Here is a 21,969-nt window from a genome sequence, read left to right as displayed (position 1 = left end):
AGTAGCACCTCCTTCACTGCCGATTCTTTACTAACATACAAGCGGCGTTTATAATAGCACAGTCCGTCCACGAATGATACATCCGGGTCGCCTCTACCTTGTTCCTGCGCTGAACGGAGCTCAATCACATCCGCTGCACTCTCCGCCTCGGTTTGCAGAATGCCGAGAACTTCAGGGACCGGCTGGGCCACTGTCGTTAATAGTTGTGCGTCTCGGGTTGGGTCGCCGGCTTGCTCAGGTTCGCCATCTGCAGCGAGCAACGGCTGGTCCACTTCCACATCCATCCTAGATAGAGCATCTGCGACCTTATTCGAGGCCCCAATTTTGTACTCGATCCTTAATTTATAACCCATTAATTTCCGAGCATAAAACTGTTGATCTGGCATTTGAATAATCTGTTGCAACAGATCTTTTAGGCTCTTCTGATCACTTCTAATCACGAACTCCCGACCAAGCAAATACTGTCGCCACTTCTGCACCGCCTCCACGATTGCATACAGTTCCTTGTGATATGTTGAGGAAATTCGCCGTTTCGGGCCTAGCTTTTTGCTGAAAAAGTCCAACGGATGGCCATCCTAAAGCAGCACCGCGCTGATTCCGAAATCTGACGCATCGGTCTCCAAGTGAAATGTCGTCGTAAAATCAGGTAATCGCAGGACTGGTGCCGTTGACATTGCTTCTTTCAGAGCGACGAAACTCGTGGCCACCGCGTTCGACCAAATAAACGAGTCCTTCTTTAGAAGCTCCGTGAGGGGGGCTGCAATACACGCATAGTGCTTCACAAAGCGCCTGTAATAACCCGTTAAACCCAGGAAACCCCGTAGCTGCCTGACCGACGTGGGTACGGGCCATACTAACATCGCCTCAATTTTGGAAGGATCTGCTTTGAGCTGCCCGCCTGTAATCAAATGGCCGAGGTACTCGACCGCCGAGCACGCAAAAGTGCACTTCGATAATTTAACAAAAAAATGATTTTTTGTAAGGATTGATAGTACCTCATTCAAATGGCGTATATGGGATTGTATAGTGGGGCTGTATATGAGGATGTCATCGAAGAAGACAATCACAAACTGTCGCAGGACCGACCGAAACAGGCTATTCATGGCTGCCTGGAAAGTAGATGGCGTGTTTGTCAATCCGAATGGCATTACTAGAAACTCAAAATGGTCGTCGTGAGTCCGAAATGCTAAATGCTGTCTTATACACATCATCCTCGCACATCCAGATCTGGTGATATCCAGAGCGCAAATCCAGTTTTGTGAAGAACCTAGCTGAGCCCAATTCATCAAACAGTTCATCCGTAGTGGGGATGGGGAAGTGATCAGGCACCGTTGCTGCGTTCAAGGCCCGGTAATCGATGCAAAACGGAATGATCCGTCTTTCTTCCGTATCAGTAAAACAGGTGACGAGAAAGGGCTATGACTGGGTCGAACGATGCCCGTCTCCAACATTTCCTTGACTTGTCGCTCGATTTCCGTCTTCTGAAAGTATGGATATCTGTACGGTCGCACGTTCACCGGCTTCGATTCCGGTAGCAGATGAATCTTGTGGTCAAACTGGCGCTTAGGCGGCATACCCGAAGGCAACCCAAACACCTTTCCGTGCGACTTCAACACTGCCAGAATTTCCTCCGGCAGATCCTTTGGAAAGCAAATCGACGCTGCTCCCTCGGTATCTGTGTCACGTTGGGGAAATTGGACAAGTTCGAACAACTCTGCCTCGCCCCGAAGTGCAAGCAGCGATGCAAATCGTCGCAACGAAACTGACCTGGTGGGTGGCGGCACCAGCTTTAGTCGGATGTGTTCGCCATTCCGCACAAACTCCAATGTACCTGCGTCAAAGTCGTTCGTCACTCGCCGTAGTGATTTCAGCCACACCCTTCCTAGAATCACCTCCGGACCATGTACTGGAAGAATGTGTAAATCCACCAGAAACACATGATTTTGCACAACGATCCGTGTCTGTCTCGATGCCCAAGAGCACAATAAGAATTCGCCGTTTCCCACATAGACCCTAAAGGGTCGCACCTTCTGTAGCGGAAGCGCCAACCGTTCAGCCACGCGGGGATGTAGAAAGTCGTGTGAACTCCCCGTATCCACCAGTATGCGCACCTCCGCCGTGCCAATCATACCTGCCAGCTCAATATTGTCCTCCTTCTGCCTCCTTCCATCGCAAAGATATGCGAGATGTCTGCCGTAACCAGCTGATTCCCCGGGTCATCCTCCGAATCTTCCTCCATACCCATATATACCAAAAACTTTCCCTTACAGTTGTGGCCTGGAACCCATTTCTCCGGGCACCACCAACAAAGGCCCAAGCGTGAACGCTCCGCTTTCTGCGCTGGCGACAGCTTGAGTACCGGTAAGTTAGAGTATTCAGAAAATTTATGTTGAGGAGGCCTCGGAACCTGCTGCGACGGGGCTGGTAAAGCCATAGGCAAGCCTGATTGGCGTTGCTCAAAGCGACCACCACTACGCCAAGGCGTGGTGGTTTCATCTGCTCATAGCGCGGTTTCTCTGAACGGTACTGATCGTAGCGTGAAGCCCCCAGCGTGTGGTCTACTCCAAGGGCTGTCCCAAGCCGTCGATCGCCTCTCGCCACGGATCTCCTGTCGATGACAAGGGTTATCCCACGCGGTCGTCTGTTTGCCCCTGTTCCAGTTGTTGTCGCTGCCCTGGTGCTCCCAGGCAGATGTCCCTTGACGATGTGTGTCACGCGATGAGGGTCCTCCGAACCCTAATTGTGGTTGTGAAGCGACCGACGTTGTTGTAGTAATTATCAGTGTCTGGAACGTCGAGTCTCATCTCCCACCGTGCCAGTTTGCATAAGGTGGATCAGGATCAGGCCTAGGTTGTGGCGGCGAGGTGTTGGATCGGCGTTCTGACGCGTCCAAACGGGCTTCTACTCGGGCAATTGACGCTAGTACATGTTCCCAAGCCAACGCCGACGCATTAAAGGGTGCGGTCGACGTCGGAAGCTGCTCTAGCCCGCGAATGACGCTGGTGGAAGATACCACCATCGGTTCTGTACGTGTAGCATTCAGATGTGCCATCGATAAATGAGTTCGACAATGAAGGCACCACTTGTTAGGGCCATTCTCCCTAACTCCGGTAGAATTCCTCCGTGAAGTCGCGGAATCGTTTGCCTGACGGTCAAACACGGCAAGAACGAGGGTTTTGAAGCAGTAGAAAGTAAATTGCGTAAATATATTTTATTCCTTGAGAGGTGAAATAAAATACACGCATATTTATACTAGGACCCTAGGGTTGATTCGACCTACGATCCGGGAAAGAATCAACGAAGAAAACCCGGAAAGGAGCTTATAATCCGCTCGACGCAAAAATAATTAAAAATAAACAATAATAATCCCCAAATAACTAAAGACACGAAATAGAAATAAACTAACAAAAATAGATAAAAGTCAGCAGCTTCAATGCTTGACAAAATCGCCAAAGTGATCTGGTTGACGTCTCTGACGGCGCGACCGGTCCTTGGCGATTGTTCTCGTCGTCTCTTTGCTGCCTTTGTCCACTATATCCATGTCCATCTCCTCCACATGTTGCTCCGGGCTGGTCTCCCTTAGACGAGCTGACTGTTGCACTGTAACACTGATAGATCGGTGTCTTATCCAGTGGGTGTTGTGGTGAGAGTGAATGAGTTCGTCTTCCCCGCTGATTTTGTGATATTGGACATAGAGGAGGATAGAAAGGTACCTCTCATTCTAGGAAAACCTTTTCTAGCCACAAGGAAGGCCTTGATCGATGTTGACAATGGAGAGCTCACTTATCACTTCAATGGTGAATGATGGGCCACTTTTGTGCAGCAACAACGGGATTTCATGGCCAGCTAGCGACCACCTCACCACCCGCCGAATCAGTAGAGGTCCACCACAATTCCACATTCTTTCAAAATTATCCTTGCCTTGGCTTGGAATAAGTTTGGGGGGGGTGTCTAGTGGAATTGGGTCTCTTTCTCCCCCCCCCCCCCCTAATTTGATATGATGGCATCTTATGTGGTGATAGCTAGTAGGATAGTTTCTTTTGTTTCATTTTCATTTTTATATTTTTTGTTGTTTTTCTTTTGTGTGATTTCGTTGTTTGAGTATTCCTTTGGGTGAAATTGAATTGGGACTTGGGAAATATGACAAGATGAACTAAACATGTTTGTAGGATGAATTGCCTATGATGATTTTTGGTTAAAAAAATGTTTGCGAAAACTAGTTGATTTAGCTAAGTGACTTGTGTTGGCTATTTGTGATTTGTCTAAAGTGAATTGCTCGTTGCCTTGTCTATTGCCAAAAATTACCTTGTGAGGATAGAGACCATCTCCTTTTCTAAAAAAAAATATGTGATTTTTCATCAACTATGTTATATGTTTCTAGAACTTGTTTGCGGTCTGTTTGAATCTTCAAAGTGGTTATAGTGATAGGAGAGGACGTTAGGTCATCCTTTGGAGCCTTATCTTAACCTTGGACCAAATCGCAAATCATAATCCTTTGATAGCGAATTTTGAATATGGGTTGAATCTTTGTTGGATCACAGGAAAAAAGAAATTTTTGGGAAAGGACGTTGTTGTAGAAAGAGTGTTTCAAAAAAAAAAAAGAAAAAAAGAATCAGTTTGAGAGGGATATGGAATCATTCTTGAAGTGTAGGGCTGTGGAAATGGTGGAAGGTGGGATTATGGCTCTTCTAATTCCTGGAGTGCCTGCCCTGTGGGACCCACAAAAGGAGTCTTATGTTGTTTCGCGGGTTGAACTTCTCAAATCTTCCCTCATCGACATGGTTAAAAAGGTAATATCACATCCTATGCATGCAGAGATCAGTACTCCATTCGTCCGCCATTAACAATCACAAGTTGACTTTTGCTGGGAAGATTGAGTGAGTCAATGTCAAGGACGTTCTACCTTCCATACTACTTTCCCACCACGGAGGAACTGAGGGCCATACTGCAAAAGAGCAATAGTTTCATCGTAGAAAGAATGGAGATTTTGAGTAGTGGGTCGTTGCTCAATGTCGATGGCCACGTGGCATGTCTCAGGGCGGTTCATCAAAATATGCTTACACATATGTTTTTAGCTAAAACCATCGATGAAACGTTCGACCTTTTGTTAAAGAAATACCAGGCTTCATCGGTTTACGCAGATCCTTCTAACGATAGAACTGTTAAGATGGTTGCTATCCTCAAGCACAAGCACAAGCACAAAAATATTTAGCACGTCTGAGATTAGTTGGTGACATCAGGAAATCTACTTACTAGTGTATCACAATTTAAAAATAAGGTGTTTCTATTAAGAAGTTGGGGCAGTATGATTATTTCTATAGCATAATAAGTATTTCACTTTACAAAGTTTCATTTGTTGCTTAGATGTCATGTGATACGAGGTTACAGGACCAAAATTGAAATCACGATTGCAGTCGCTGACAGGAATCTATACTTTTATTTAATTTTATTTCGGAAGTGAGCCGATAATCTCTTATATTATTTGGTTGTTGTTTTATGATTTATTTCTGTAACTCTTAGGATTTAATTTTGATACGGAAAGGCCCATGCACACTCAAAGCAATGGGCCTCCACATTATATTCAAGTTTTAGTTTGGAACTCCAAGAAAATGATAATTCTATATTTCATTTTAATTATAAGAGCTAATTTTACATAATGATTTACACTGGATATAAAATTTTTTGACAATGTTATGCAAATGAAAATAGTACTGTTTTCTTAGGACTATTCTGGATGTACAATTCTATTTCGGTAGGAATATTCCATTTCAGCTGGAAAATGCAGTAAGATGTTTTTCACTTAGAAAGGGCTTAATCCTCTTCTTTGCTCCTACTGTATCCACCAATACGAGCCACCACTAATGCATCATCATCCGAGCCCAACAACCCTAAATGCTTGGCGGACTATGTTTGAGTCTTGAGCCATGTTCATTTTTTAATTTCCGTCATTTAATTAATGTAACGAATCGAGCACATATATACGCTTATTTAAAAAAAAATTGTTAGTTCTTTTTCAGATCGCAAAAGAGAGTGAAATTATGCGCAAAGTTATTAGTAACTTTGTAATCTTCTTTAGCTTAGCACCAAGAGTGACATTGGCCTGGCAGGGCTGGGTTTGAATTTATAAAAGAGACTCGGCCCAACGTACTTCATTTTGTGGGCCTGGGCTGAATTGTGCCTCAAATTTCTGGCCCGACATGGATCAGTCTATTTGACAACTTTAGTTCAAGTTTTGCACTAAAATGGATAAGAGTATGTATATATTTATACTGGTATATACTTTTGGTAGGAGGGTAGATTCAGCACAAGCATGGGGATATATGTAAATATGCGTGATTTCATCATTTGTTGAATAAATTGGTTGCATTGATTTTAAATCTCAAAAGTTTGTATTCATGCATTTCCACATAAATTCTCACATGTTCATCATTCTTTTTAACTAGAAGATTCCAAATAGGAGGCATTGATCATGTGTGGATTGTAAATATATGGCTCATAGTCAAAAGGTGAATATTAAGATAAGATATCCAAAACTGAACACATATGCTTTATCTACTCTCACGTGGGCTCTTATTACGAATTTCGTGTGTATTGTATGTCGTGGATTGCAGTATAATAAAATGCGCAATACTTTTTCTCTATATTTATTTATTGACAAATAAACGTGCAATATTTTGAGTTTGATTGTAGACACTTTGTTTAGATAACATAACATGCAATACAATATATTATTGGTTGATTGGTATCTTGTAAACAAATCCTATATGTTATGGCAGCACTCAGTTATAAGATAATAGTCAGACAGAAAACCGAATAAGCCAAAATAAAATTTGTGGAGAATTAAATTAGTTATAGGAGTGAGGTAAGCTGATTAATCATGAGATAATTTAATATTTTTTGCATGTTCATGTATTTTGAAAGTCGTTAAAATATCATTATACACACGAAAACTATATTAGTTCATGAGTGCGTTTTTCAAAATCATTTTAGGATATATCACAGCCATCTAAACTTTATGTTGTCACTTGGCATGCTTTGTTTGATATTATTAGAACAATAAATTCAACGAATATTATTAATTTGTAGTAATTCCCATTTAGATCCTCATTCAGTGACAACTCTCTCTATATATACATACATATGAATCACATTTCTTTATAGTTTCGTACGTGATGGATTCCATTTCCAAAGATAATGGACATTTTTCCATGAATGGTGGCGATGGACCTCTCAGCTATGACAAAAACTCATCCTACCAGGTGTAATTCTATACATATATTACTATATATACTAGTATCATAAATTCATAATTAACTATTTATTGCATTCATGTTTTTATAAGGCGATCTATTACTAATTAATGTTTGCTCATACACAAATTAAGCGAGGAATATTGGAAGCTTCAAAGGCAATCATCGAAGAAGAAATCGCCACAAAATTAGAGTTCTCAACTAATAGCTTCTGCATTGTCGATTTCGGGTGCTCAACCGGAAACAACTCTTTTCCGGCCATGCACGCGATCATCGAAGCCATCAAACGCAAATACGAATCCACAGACCTCAAAACCCCAGAATTCCACGTCTACTTTAACGACGTCGTCTCTAACGACTTTAACACCCTCTTCCGTTCCCTCCCACCTGATAGGAGCTATGAGGTAGCCGCAGTTCCCGGGGACTTCCACGGCAGCCTTCTCCCTCCATCCTCCGTCCACTTTGCGTACTCTTCTTGGGCGGTCCACTGGCTGTCGGAGGTGCCCAAGGCTGCCGAGGGCCTCAAGTCTCCGCCTCGGAGTGGAGGAGAGATGGAGGAGGTTTATGAAGCTTATTTGGGGCAATTTGAGAAGGATTTGGAATCATTCTTGAAATGAAGGGCTGTGGAAATGGTGGAGGGTGCGATTATGGCTCTTTTAATTCCAGGAGTGCCTAGCTATTGGGACCCACAAAAGGAGTTCACCGTTATATCGAGGCTTGAACTTCTCACGTCTTCCCTTGTAGACATGGCAAAAAAGGTACTCTCTCTATCCCTGTATAGTTCGTTTGTATTTTTCTTTGGACTGTCTCATTATAGCTGAGTCATTTCCTTTTTTCGGCAATTTTCTTAACATAGTTTTCTTAAGTCTTGTGTCTAAAGGAAACGTCTTTGTTATAACGGGATGATTAATATCATACCTTATGCTATGCATGCACTGATAAATGTCTCCTTTTACTTTTATTATGGTGAACTTCACATTTCACTAATTCACTCTACTCACATGTTATTATAAAACCAACATATAAAAGTATGACCAAATTCCATTAACATTTTCTATCAATTACTTTTTTTATTCGTATAAAGTCAAACAATTTTTTAAATCTGAGCCGATAAAAATACTAGTCACTTTAATTCACAAGTAATGTTGCTTTTACGAAATTGAGTGAAGATTATATTGACTTTGCAGGGAAGATTGAGTGAGGAAAAATTAGAGAAATTCAACTTTCCGCACCATTTTCCCACCCCAGAGGAGGTGAGGGCAATACTGCATAAGAGCATCAGTTTCAGCATTGAAAGAATGGAGATTTTGAGTAGTGGGGCATTTCTCAATGTTGATGGCCACGTGGCATGTTTTAGGGCGGTTTTTCAAAATGTGCTTACACATGAGTTTGGAGTTGAAGCTATCGACGAGACGTTCGACCTTTTGAAGAAGAAACTTCAAACTTCAGCAGTTTATGCAAATCCTTCTAATGAAAGAACTGTTGTGATTGTTGTTATCCTCAAGCACAATAATGTTTAGTACGTTGTTGTTGGTTAGAGACTTCAAATATGTACGTGTGTTTTCTAATCTTGGTGGGGGTGGTTTTGAAATGCAATAATGCACTGACTTCTATTAAAATTTTAAATCATCCGATTGATAAATTAATTAAAAAATGTAAAAACCTGTTTTTATTACAATCAAGTTCAATAAATCATTAAAATTTATAGCGTACATCAAGATTTGAGTAGTAATTACAAGTCGATTACATAATGACCGAAAACTTATGGCTTTGAATATTACAGGCACGTCATTGTGATTTTTTATTTACTTCAATTTTTTCGGGAGATTCGAAATAGGCATTAATAAATAACGTGTGGATTGTGTACATGGCTGATTATTTAAAGTTGAATATCAAGATAAGATATCCAAAACCAAACACATATGCTTTATCTCCTATGTTGTTCATGACAAATTGACATTATTATTAATTTTGAACTATCTTTTATAGGGTGTATTGTACGTCGTCGATCGTAATTTATTAACATGTGCAATACTTTTTTTAGTATTTTTTTTTATTTCACAAATAAACGTGCAATATGATAATGAGTATACTAAATAAACGTGCTCAACCGGAAAAGACTCTTTTCCGGTCATGCATACAATCATCGAAGCCATCAAAAGGAAACACGAATCCTCAAACCTCAAACTCCCAGAATTCCACGTGTCCCTAAACGACGTCGTCATCAACGACTTTAACATGCTCTTCAGATCACTCCCGCCTCACAGGGACTTCCACGGCTGCCTTCTTCCGCAGTCGTCCATCGAATTCGGCTACTCTTCTAGAGATATTTATTGTAGGGAGAGAAGAAAGGTTTATGAAGCGTATTTGAAGCATTCTTGAAATCGAGGGCGGTAGAAATGGTGGAAGGTGGGATTATGGCTCTTCTGATTCCCGGAGTGCCGGAGTTTTGGGACCCACGAAAGGAGTTCACCGTTGTATCGACGGTCGAACTTCTGAGATCTTCTCTTGTCGACATGGCCAAAAAGGTATGGCCATATATTTGATGTTTCAACTTTCGTCGATATACGCCATGGATACCGAAACATTAAATATATTGTTGTACTAATATACTCCCTCCGTCCCGCAATAGGAGTCCTATTTAGTTATGCCACAAGTTTAAGAAAAGTGAGTTGAATAAGTAATTAGTGGAATATGAGTCTCACTTTTATATATTAGTTTTGTGATAAAATTTGAGTCGAATAGTGAAATGTACCATTCTTGGTAAAAGTGAAATAAGACTCTTATTGTAAAACGAATCGAAATAGCAATTAAAACTTTTATTTTGGGACAGAGGGAGTACATAAGAGAGACAGTGAGACTATGTATTGGAATTTGGTACGGTATACATGAAAATCTAGAAATGCATGAATGTAAATAATAATTCACATGGAAACTTTATTATACCAAATTTTTTGGTATAATAAATTTTCGGTCCATAATATCACAATTTCGATATATATATATTGATCAATTGTGAGAAATGTATAATTGGACCTTTTGAAGTATTTTACATTAAAAATTAATTCATGAACATAAATTAATTTAATATAAATTAAATTACTATACTCCCTTCAAACTTAAAGCTTTTGACATGAATTTACTATTGCATTGACAATTTGACATCTTATATTGCATTAATGATCGATATGACAATATATTAGAGATTTAGGATTTAAGGTTTACCTAAGATAAATATGTAAACATGTCCCCACCATATTCATGTACAGAATGTCATACAAATTCAATTGTTCATCTTGATTGTGTGCATAAAAAATAAAAAATGTCTAGTGCGAAGTAAAAGCATAACATGAATGTAAATATTTATGAGTAAATATCTCAAGATAATATTTCATATTTCTAAAACCATTCCACGAATATATATGAATTATAAATAAGAAAATAAAATTTTATAAATAGTTCAGTCTTTTTTTAAAAATTAAAATACTTTAAAAAATATATGACAAAATAATTTCTGCTCGGCCCAGCCCAACTCGACCTTGCCCACTTTGTCGATGGCCTGGCAGGGCTGGGTCTGAGTTTATAAAAGAGACTCAGCCCAACCTACTCCATTTGTGGGCCTGGTCTGGATTGGGCCTCAAATTTCTGGCCCGGCGGGGATCAGTCTATTTGACTACTTTGGTTGAAGTGTTGCACTAAAATGGTAAGGAGTATGTATATATTCATTATGGGCGATGAAATAAATACTGGTATATACTTTTGGTAGGAGGGAAGATTTAGCACTAACATAGGAGGGAAGATTAAGATAAAAAGACAATTGAACAAAGAAATAATATTAGACACGATCTTTTCACAACTAAACATGACAATCGAACATTCACTCTCCGGCTCTCTCTATACATATCACGTTGAATGAATATAACCTCTCTCCCCCCTAAATCTTAACTCGTGCATACCAATAATTTTCTACTCCATCCGTCCCCGATTAAGAGTCACATTTTTCCATTTTGGGTCATCCCCAATTAAGAATCATACTTCATTTTTACCATAAATAGTAAGTAGGTCTCACATTCCACTAACTCAATTCACTCACATTTTATTATAAAACCAATATAAAAAATAAGTCACACATTCCACTAACTTTTTCAACCAACTCTTCTTTACTTTTCTTAAAACTCGTGTCTGGTCAAAGTGTGACTCTTAATCGTAGACGGATGGAGTATTTGAATATCGTGCATACCAATACTTTTCTATTGGAATATCGTGCATACCAATACTTTTCTAATTGGAATATTAAGAAATGAGTAAATCTTAAAAAAATATTCAAAACTTTAAATTCTACATGTAGGTACATTAAATTAATTTCCCAACAATACTTTTTGCATGTTCATATATTTTGAAAATCATTAAAATATCATTATATTTGTCATTTTATATCAACATAATACCAATAAAAATATATCAATATTAGATAGTACCCCCTTCGTCCCCTATTAGGAGTCACTCTTTGATCGGGCACGGGTTTTAAGAAATGTAAAGAAAAGTTGGTTGAAAAAGTTAGTGGAATGTGAGACCCATTTTTTTATATTGGTTTTATAATAAAATGTGAGTGAATTGAGTTAGTGGAACGTGAGACCTATTTACTATTTATGGTAAAAATGAAGTGTGACTCTTAATTGGGAACGGACCGGAATGGAAAAGTGTGACTCTTAATGGGGGACGGAGGGAGTACTATATAAATTAGGTACTCCCTTCATCCACCATTAGGAGTTTCATTTCTTATTAGCACGGGTTTTAAGAAATGTTAAGAAAAGTGGGTGGATTAAAGTTAATAGAATAGAGGTTTCACTTGTATATATTAGTTTTAAATAAACTGTGAGTAGAATGAGTTAGTGGAAGGTAGATTCCTATTACCATTTATGGTAGAAATGAACCGGGACTTCTATTCACGGAGGACTAAAATGGAAAAACGGGACTCCTAATCGCGTACGGATGGAGTATATCACAAACAATATCAATATATGCATATATAAACGAAAACTATATTAGTTTGATATTGTCCATTTTAAGTCAAGTCCATACGGATTTGATTTTTGATCACCCCTAAAAAGATTGAGGTTGAACAGGATTATATACTCCTTCCAACTTCTCTCTCATCTAATCCGATGTGGGGTGAACTTGTAACCCAATACGTTTTAGTTCCTCATTTAGATTCAACTTACAACTCTCTATATATACATACATATGGTTTACATTACATACATATGGTTTACATTTCTTTATAATTTGGTGATGGATTCCAAAGATAATGGACATTTTTCCATGAATGGTGGCAATGGACCTCTCAGCTATATTAAAAACTCATCCTACCAGGTTTTAAATCAATATTTTGATATGATCTATATAGTTCTTAATTATTTAATTACGTCGCACAAATCAATTAAAGAATTATCGTTTGCGAAATTATTTCATGTTTCAAGGGAGGAATATTGGAAGCTGCAAAGGCAATCATCGAAGAAGAAATCGCCACAAAATTAGAGATTCCAACTTCAAGCAAGCACTTCTGCATTGCCGATTTCGGGTGCTCAACCGGCAGCAACTCTTTTCCGGCCATGCACACGATCATCGAAGCCATCAAACAAAAATACAAATCTTCATACCTCAAGACCCCAGAATTTTATGTTTGCTTCAACGACGTCGTCTCCAACGACTTCAACACCTTCTTCAGTTCTCTCCCACCCAATAGGAGCTATGAGGTAGCTGCAATAGCAGGAGACTTCCATGGCCGCCTTCTCCCGCGGTCATCCATAGACTTTGCGTACTCTTCTTGGGCGCTCCAGTGGCTGACAGAGGTGCCCAAGGCGGCCGAGGGCCTCAAGTCTCCGGCTTGGAGCGGAAGAGAGAGAGAGGAGGTTTATGATGCTTATTTAGGTCAATTTGAGAAGGATATGGAGTCATTCTTGAAGTGTAGGGCTGTGGAAATGGTGGATGGTGGGATTATGGCTCTTCTAATTCCCGGAGTGCCTGAATTTTGGGACCCACAAAAGGAGTCTACCGTTGTATCGCGGGTTGAACTTCTCAGATCTTCCCTTATCGACATGGCCAAAAAGGTATATTGTTATTTTTTATACTCCTGATATGGAATTTTATAACTATTTCAAATTCAAAATATCTAAATTTGATATGGAATTCAAATTGTGGAATTGCTGAGGAATTGAAATTGTAATTTAATTTCACTTTTAATATTTTGCGATTCCATACATTGGATTTAAGGCTTCAATTTCATTGACTCTATTCCGTGATGGCGAAAGGAGCTTCGATGAAATTGATGACTACATTGACTTTTGTAGGGAAGATTAAGTGAGGAAATATCAGAGATATTCAACCTTCCATACTACTTTCCCACCGCGGAGGAGCTGAGGCCCATACTGCAAAAAAATAATAGTTTTAGCATAGAAAGAATGGAGATTTTAAAAAGTGGGGCATTTCTCAATGTTGATGGCCACGTGGCATGTCTTAGGGCGGTTCATGAAAATATGCTTACAAACAAGTTTGGAGCTGAAACCATCGATGAAATATTTGACCTTTTGAAGAAGAAATTCCATGCTTCACCAGTATACGCAGATCCTTCTAAAGATAGAACTATTATGATTGTTGCTATCCTCAAGCACAACAATGTGTAGTAAGTTGTCAATGGTATAAGACTTCAATAAATTCTACTCCTTCCATCCCATAAAATATAACTTGTTTTGTTTTGTCACGGGTTTTAAGAAATGTAATGAATGGTGGATTGAAAAAGTTAGTGGAATGTGAGTCTTACTTTTGTGCAGTAGTATTAATTAGATTCATAGTGAGACGTGAGCGAAAATGATTTAGTAGAATGTGAAGACTAATACCAAATATGGTAAAAGTGAAATGTGGCAAACTTTATAGGACTGACGAAAATGGACATAAGTGATAAACTTTTTGGGAAGGATGGAGTAGTATATCATATGTGTGGGGGACGAGAACCAAATATACCCTGCCCCGGTCTCCATTAGAAGACTCGTATTTGACTGACGCGAGTTTTCAGAAAATTATTTGATTTTGTAAATAGAAGTGGAAGAAAAGTTTAGTGATACGTGGGTCTCACTTTCACATATTAATTTTAAAATAAAATGTGAATGAAATTTATCAGTAAAATGTAGGGACTAATTACCAAAAATAGTAAGGTGAAATTAGACTTTTTTTTTTCAAGATGAAATGAGACTTTTAATGAAGACCATACTAAAATTGCAACATAGGACTTTTAATGGGAACGGGAGGGAGTATCTATTTTTCTCTTTTATGTGTATTTTTTATAGTGGGGGCACTCTTTATAATACCTATATTTTGCAAAGTTGTTACTTAAAGTCTTTGTTTAACTAAATATGAAGAAAATGACAAGAAATTACACAAATATGTGAATGTCTAAGCTACCAATTACTACTTGGGCGCTCCTATCAGTATATGAGTGAAAGAATTAAAGTTTACAAATGCCGATGAAGATTTGATTTATCATGTGGTGCACATAACAAAAATGTCCAAGTATTCTAACGTGTTCTTCATTGTGTTGTGTGTAACATATATTGTCCGGAGTAATATATACTCTCTCCGTCCCATTGTAAATAAAACATTTGCTTTTTAACATAAGATTTTATGTAATGTTATTATGTGAAATAATGAAAAGAGAAAAAAGTAAGAAAGATAAGAAAAATAAAGATGATAATATTTTTATTTTAAAAAATATTTCACTTTTAATAGAATAATTCGAAAGATAAATACTTCATCCGTCCCTGAAAATTTGTCACATATTTCCTTTTTCGCTCGTCCCTAAAAATTTGTCACCTTTCACTTTTACTATTTTTAGTAGTAGATCACACATTCTACTAATCCATTCTCACTCATACTTTATTTTAAAACTAACATATAAAAATAAAACCCATATGCCACCAACTTTTTCAACTTACTTTCTATTACATTTCTTAAAGTCCGTGTCGAATCAAATGACGCCAAATTTTAAGGACATAGGGAGTATTTAATTTTAAACAGGACAAGGGGAGTAGGTTTTTCTTCCTTGCCCTTTTCCATAAAATGAATTACTCCCTCCGTCCAGCAATAGAAGTCCCGTTTTTTCGTTTTGGGACGTCCGGGAATAGGAGTCCCGGTTCTACTTACCATATTTGGACAATCTAATTACCCTACTCATTCACTTAAATTTCAAAAATGCCATCCAAAAACCCCCCAAATTGATTCCCTAATTTCCATTCTTTCTCTCTCATTCTCCCATTCTCTCTCGGAAAACCTAATCCTCCACCGCCTCCACCGCCGCCTCCACCGCCGCCTCCACCACGCTGCCTCCACCGCGCCGCCGCCATTGCCATCGCCATCGCCTCCTTATCGTCCGTCGCCTTCACCACGCTGCCTCTACCACGCCGTCGTACCACGCCGCCTCCACCGTCTCCTCATCGCCTACCGCCTCCACCGCGCCGCCTCCTCCACCCCATATCGAACCATAATCGGTCATCTCCTTCTCTCTGGAATACAGTCCAAAAATTGTCCCTTATCTCTCTCTCTCTCGGCGAACCCTAATCCCTTTCCTCTTCTTAAAATTAATTGTTGTGTTAAGTGTAATTAGGTTTTTTCGACTGGTTCTGTGCTTGATTTGGACAAAGATCCAAAACATTGTTGTATTGGAGTATTAATTTCAAAAAAAAATGTTCTTGAAAAATCTGTTCTTGTTGCCTCTATACGGTTTTTGATCTTTGATTTAAGTTTGGTGCTAGATTTGATTCATTAATCTCATCTTTTGAAATCGATTCAGATTGGGTTTGATTTAAAGTGTGGTTTTTGCTGCGTGTATTGCCTTGAGCTGGTTTGGTTTGGTTTGGCTCCGTTCTTGGTGTTTAAATCGGCTAAATTCTATAAATGGGGTCTTCTACAAAAATGGTTCCACCAATAGGCTAGTTTTTTTTTTTTGTTTCTGTAAATAGGTGAAACGCATTCTAAGAATGCGTATCTCAAATACGCATTCTTAGAATGCGTATTTAAGCTTGGTTTTGTTCGCGATTAAAAAGAAAAAACGGAGTGGAGAAACGCATTCTAAGAATGCGTATTTGAGATACGCATTCTAAGAATGCGTTTCTCCCCTTGATTAAAACTACGCCAGAACAGAATCGGGGGCAGAAGCATTCTGCCCTCTGCCTCCTTGCCCGCGAATCCCTTCCAAGAATGCCACATTTTCGTCCAATTATTGCATAAATCGCCCAAATTCATCTAATTGTTTCTCCCTCAAGGTAAGTTACGTGCTTTCTTCTTAATTTAGCATTATATCCATAGTTTATGGTGAAAATTGTGATTCTAGGGTTTGTGGCTAAAAAAAAAAATTTAAGGTTGTTGGTATAAATTGTATGTTCAATGTGTGTTATTATACTAAGATTTGGTAAGTAGTGTCTTTTGAATTGTTAATTTGTAAGATTTGGTATATAGTATATTTTTAATTATTTAAATTTTGAGATAGAGTTGTGTATGTATTGCAGGATTATGGACACAGAATCTATTTGTGTCCTTTTATATTGGGATGGAAGAATAGTACAAATTGGAGGAATTGGTTTGTCTTATGAGCCACCCGTGGCAAATGCATATCTTGTCTTAGATGAGTTTGTTCCATATAATGAGTTGGTTAGCAGAGTATGTGATTGCATTGGAATCAATGTGAGTGAGTATATGATTAGTTTGACATGGAAACGTGCAATTCAAGTGGGTAATGGATATCATTTTGTGGGCGTTCGACTTTGCGATGCATATATGAGGGATATGTTTGCAACAGCTATTCAATCAGGTCAAATTGAGTTATTTGTTGACTATCAAGCTAATTTAGCACAACAACGTATTCCACATACGGTCGTTGTCTATCAATCTAGAAGGGGACAACGACAAGTTCAAGATAGAGTACAATATGATGATGGGCCATCTGGACATAATGAAGTTAGTCACGATCCGGCTAATGTTGGGGATGATGGGCATGGTTTTGGAGATGATGGGCCTGGCTTTGGGGATGGTGGGTCTCGTTTTGGGGATGATGGGCCTGGCTTTGGGGATGGTGGGTCTCGTTTTGGGGATGGGGGACTATCTCCCCATAATGAAGTTAGTGACGATTCTGAATCTGAAGACCTTGTGTCAGAAAAATCAACAACCCCACCTGAATTGAGTGAAGAATCAGAAGCAAACCAAGATGCATCCGACAATGAGACATTGAATGTGCCTCGTAGGTACGTCCCAGTAGTCCCGCCAAGTGAGCAGGAGTATGAGCATCCAGGGTTATCTTATTTTCGTACTCTACCGACGACAGAAGGTAATTACTATGAAAGTAACCATGATGATTCCGAATCTAGCAGTTGGTTTTGGGATGAGAAGAATCCTACACGGATTGGGTTAGGAACCAAATTTGATACCAAGCTACAATTGAAGACTGCTGTTACTTTGTGGCATTTGGAGTCATCCACAAAAGAATACTACGTGGTGGAAAGTAAACCAACAAAGTGGAATGTGGAATGCAAAACTTTGAAGCCACCCAAAGAGTCGGAGAGCACGAGCTCAAATAGGAGACGACACAATCAAACAGGTTGTATTTGGAAACTTCGAGCAACATTGAGGAAGCACGACCGCAAATGGGAAATCAGACAATGGACTGATAGACACACTTGTGTAGGTAATCCCAACTCCAGGGACCACGCCAACGTCTCATCAGATATGGTGGCTTTGTGTGTTAAGCATCATATTCTAAAGGACCCCGGATATACGCCTAATTCCATTATTGAGGATGTGAAGCAAAAGTATCATGTTGAAATATCCTACAAGAAAGCATGGTATGCCCGGAGGATGGCTATAGAGCTTGCTTTTGGTGGATGCGAGTCATCATTCGAAGATTTGCCTAGTTATATGATTGAGTTGCAGAAGCGCACCTGTGGAACAATTGTTGAGTGGCATCATGATGAACGACATAGTACCGAGACACGAAAGTTTTTCAAGTATGTATTTTGGGCATTCGGGCCGTGTGTGGAGGCTTTTCAGCTTTGCAAGCCAGTGCTAGCAGTTGACGGAACTCATTTGCAGGGCATACTCAAAGGTAAACTTCTTTGCGCTGTTGGATTTGATGCAAACAAGAAGTGTTTACCTGTTGCTTATGCAATTGTTGATAATGAAACAAGTGATAGTTGGAATTGGTTTATGAAGTTAATCAAACTTCATGTTATGAAAGGCGATAGAGATGTTTGCATTATATCTGATAGACACCCAGGAATGTTGAATGCAATGGAGTCTGATATATGGGAACAACCACCCCGAGGAATACACCGATTTTGCTTAGTACATGTACGAAAAAATGTGTTGCAGCATCACAAGGGTGTGAGGGTGAAGGGTCTAGTGTGGAAAATGGGGATAGCCACAAAGGTGAGAAAATATTCCAGGAAAAGACGCCACCTAGGGAATGTTAGCCCAGAGGCAGTTGAGTACCTTGGGCGTATTGATGCAGAGAAATGGACAATGGCATACGACAAAGGTTGTAGATGGGGTGAAGCAACGACGAACATGGTAGAGGCATATAACAACGTCTTGAAAGGAGCCAGAGATCTACCTATTAGGGCTTGTATCGATTTAACATTTTGGAGAACAATTAAGTGGTTCCAGACAAGATCAACAGAAGCGGCACAATGCCAAACTGAGTTGACTCCGTGGGCACATGACAAATTGACTGAAAATGATGCAAGAGGCCGAAAACATGTGGTTAGACGAGTCAACACTCTGGAGGGCAGGTATGATGTCTTATCGGAAGCACGATCCAAAGGGAAGGGTGTAAACTCTTATGAGGTCAAGTATTTGAGAAGAAGGTGTAGTTGTGGGAAATGGCAGATGTGGAGGTTGCCTTGTTCTCACGCTGCGGCAGTTGCTAGAGATCGAGCAGATAACATTCTACGCCTTGTGAGTAAGAACTATTTGAAGTCAAATTGGGTGAAACAGTATTCTTTTGGTTTTCGTTCACTTAGGCACCAGGACTACTGGGAGATACCACCATGGACATTGGAGTGTTCAGTGGGGCAATTTGTTCCTCGTTCTCGCGGTCGGTATAGAAAAGCAAGAATACAGAACCAGATGGACGAAAATGAACCTGATCAACCCAGGCGACAGAGGAGTTGCAAGATCTGTAGACAAGTAGGGCATGACAGGCGTAACTGCACAACGGGGAGCACTGTGTGATTTAGTTGGACTTTATTTACTACTATTTTGATTTAGTTGGACTTTATTTACTACTATTTTGACTTGGTTTGTAACTAGACATTATTTACTACTATTTGATGTTGTTGGTTTTTAACTAGACATTATTTACTACTATTTTGATTTAGTTGGACTTTATTTACTACTGTTTAGATTTAGTTGGACTTTATTTACTACTATTTTGATTTAGTTGGACTTTATTTACTACTATTTTGATTTAGTTTTTAACTAGACATTATTTACTACTATTTTGATTTAGTTGGACTTTATTTACTACTATTTTGATTTAGTTTTTAACTAGACATTATTTACTACTATTTTGATTTAGTTGGACTTTATTTACTACTATTTTGATTTAGTTGGACTTTATTTACTACTATTTTGATTTAGTTTATAACTAGACATTATTTACTACTATTTTGATTTAGTTGGACTTTATTTACTACTCTTTTGATTTAGTTGGACTTTATTTACTACTATTTTGATTTAGTTGGACTTTATTTACCACTATTTTGATTTAGTTGGACTTTATTTACTACTATTTGATGTTGTTGGTTTTTAACTAGACTCTATTTACTATGGAAGAATGGATTAAAAATTACATAAAATGTAGTTAAGTTGAATATCACAAATGTTTGCATCTAACAAACAACCACAAACTACTTGTAAGTACTTGGTGTAAACTTGATGGCAGCTACCCCTTTGGATGTATGCGAGGATGTTCTCCTAGTAAAGAATCTTGTTATATTCCGTGTCAATCCTCGTGTGGAGAGTGAAGAACTAGAAGCTGGCCCAGAAGCCGCCCCAGACTCATGACGAGCCTTTGTGCGTGACTCGCGCCAAGCTGTCTCACGTGCCTCATTGTCCTCAGCATCATCATTCACTTCAGCTTCATCCTCCTCAGCATCATCATCCTCCTCAGCCTCAACCTCCTCCTGTGTTTGTAATCTTACTCCAAAATATTCATCAAGGTTAACTTCAGAATAATATTCGTCACCCATCATCTGTGAACTTGATCCAGCATGCCAAGAAACACGCGGTGGGTACTGCATCCTCCGCCCATCTGCGAGAAACCTACATCCCGCCTATACCCTGGACCGCCAATACGGACACCAGGCCGTCCTTCGCGCCTAGCGTTGTGAATGATTGGTCTTGTAGTGTCAATCGCTGATCGCTGGGTAGGCACAAAATCAAGACGTTCAGTCTCCCCACATACTGTCATACAAGTCGACACCATGTTTAGAGCACGTTGGATGTCCTGATGATATGCCGTCTCAGATCCGCTAAGGCAGTGATACACATTGACCAACGTCTCCAACTGCACAGAAAAAAGACATTATTCTACTGATAATGCACTATAAAAACGACAAAAAAAAAATAAATATTACCATCATCGTATGTGTAGAGGCAGTCTCATGGATGCCTGGCTGGCCATGGATGCCGGGTCTAGTAATGTAAGTCACAGTGATTTTCCGAAACCAATTCATGTAGTCAGTATTCGAGGCATGTGGATACACCTGTTGTTCTATTTCTCCCCGGTTCCTCCAATACTGAACGTAGTAAGCATGATGAGTTAGCCAGTTTACGGATGACTTACCTCGTCTTGTACTTTCCCATCTCTCATAATTGTGGAATTGAGTCTCATTAAGAAAAATATGTTGGGGGTTTCCAAACTGTCGTGCAACTCGATGACCCAAATACGGCTCCACAATATGATAGCAAATGAGGTAGTTAGTGCACGCCCAAACATCCATCCCACGCGTGCACTCCTCTGGTAGAGGACGACGATCCAAATACGGCTCCCAAATAAACTGAAAAAAAAGGTTAAAGGGTTAAAAAAAGAAAAATATTCAACAAAGAAGATTACGAAATATTTTAAAAGTGACACCTGATTGTCGTGCAAATGAGCCAATTGTTCCCTATAATAACTTTGAACATGTTGCGGGGCTCTACCCACATTCAATCGCCCCCTCCACCTAATAATTCCAAAAAATTTAAAAATATTATAAACACGTGATATAGATAGCTTAATGACATAGAATAAAGATGTAACCTACATTATTCCACATGGTGTCGTACCATCATACTCAACCCTATCAACTATCTCGGGTCGAATATTGGGTATCCTCTCCCAAGCCCACATCTGTAGAAGGGCCAATGGGCCACCGATATTTTTCTGCTTTTGACACGAAGCTTCACAAAGGTAGTGATATAAAGTGGCAAGCGCTGTTGCACCCCAACTAAGTTGTGAACACTGATTCTCGTCATCTAGTAATAGAATGTGGTGGAAGGGAATTTTTCTCCCCGAAGTGTCTGGGAGGATCAAACAACCTAGTAGGAGTAGCACAAATATACGTGCATGCTGCATGTAATAATACTCGGGTAGATCGTCGTCAAGACGGTGTCTAACAACATCCTTCAGTGTAGT

General features: G+C 39.4%; 2 protein-coding genes and 1 pseudogene across 4 annotated transcripts; all 3 read left to right on the top strand.

The window, feature by feature from the left end:
• The first annotated feature begins 6,772 nt into the window (after positions 1–6,772).
• On the top strand, positions 6,773–8,800 carry LOC125212576 (loganic acid O-methyltransferase pseudogene; annotated as a pseudogene). Its single transcript, XR_016136696.1, has 3 exons — positions 6,773–7,259; positions 7,385–8,008; positions 8,438–8,800. The product of XR_016136696.1 is annotated as a loganic acid O-methyltransferase pseudogene (transcript).
• A 3,742-nt stretch (positions 8,801–12,542) lies between these two features.
• LOC125210049 (loganic acid O-methyltransferase-like) lies at positions 12,543–13,933 on the top strand. 2 transcript variants are annotated; one of them, XM_089067712.1, is made up of 3 exons: positions 12,543–12,623; positions 12,731–13,360; positions 13,601–13,933. In XM_089067712.1, exons 1-3 carry the CDS (start codon positions 12,543–12,545, stop codon positions 13,931–13,933), a joined length of 1,044 nt encoding a protein of 347 aa, XP_088923838.1. The 2 variants fall into 2 exon arrangements, with proteins under 2 accessions (XP_088923838.1, XP_088923839.1); XM_089067713.1 differs by having other exon boundaries at positions 12,577–12,629; positions 12,727–13,360.
• A 2,878-nt stretch (positions 13,934–16,811) lies between these two features.
• Positions 16,812–19,523, top strand: LOC148930839 (uncharacterized). Its single transcript, XM_089066620.1, has one exon. The coding sequence runs from the start codon at positions 16,812–16,814 to the stop codon at positions 19,521–19,523; it is 2,712 nt and encodes a 903-aa protein (XP_088922746.1).
• Positions 19,524–21,969: the final 2,446 nt, after the last annotated feature.

Source organism: Salvia hispanica, chromosome 3, assembly GCF_029641045.1.
Source record: "Salvia hispanica isolate PSC_SH4W2 chromosome 3, Shi_PSC_v1, whole genome shotgun sequence".
Lineage (NCBI taxonomy): Eukaryota > Viridiplantae > Streptophyta > Magnoliopsida > Lamiales > Lamiaceae > Salvia > Salvia hispanica.
This window is presented reverse-complemented; position numbering and strand designations above follow the sequence as displayed.

Excerpts from the sequence above, each read along its gene's own strand:
- LOC125210049 (XM_089067712.1), top strand. The coding sequence starts at position 12,543 with ATGGATTCCAAAGATAATGGACATTTTTCCATGAATGGTGGCAATGGA. Across the intron at positions 12,624-12,730 it reads TTAAAAACTCATCCTACCAG|GGAGGAATATTGGAAGCTGC; the intron begins GTTTTAAATCAA and ends TCATGTTTCAAG. Across the intron at positions 13,361-13,600 it reads TTATCGACATGGCCAAAAAG|GGAAGATTAAGTGAGGAAAT; the intron begins GTATATTGTTAT and ends TGACTTTTGTAG.
- LOC148930839 (XM_089066620.1), top strand. The coding sequence starts at position 16,812 with ATGGACACAGAATCTATTTGTGTCCTTTTATATTGGGATGGAAGAATA.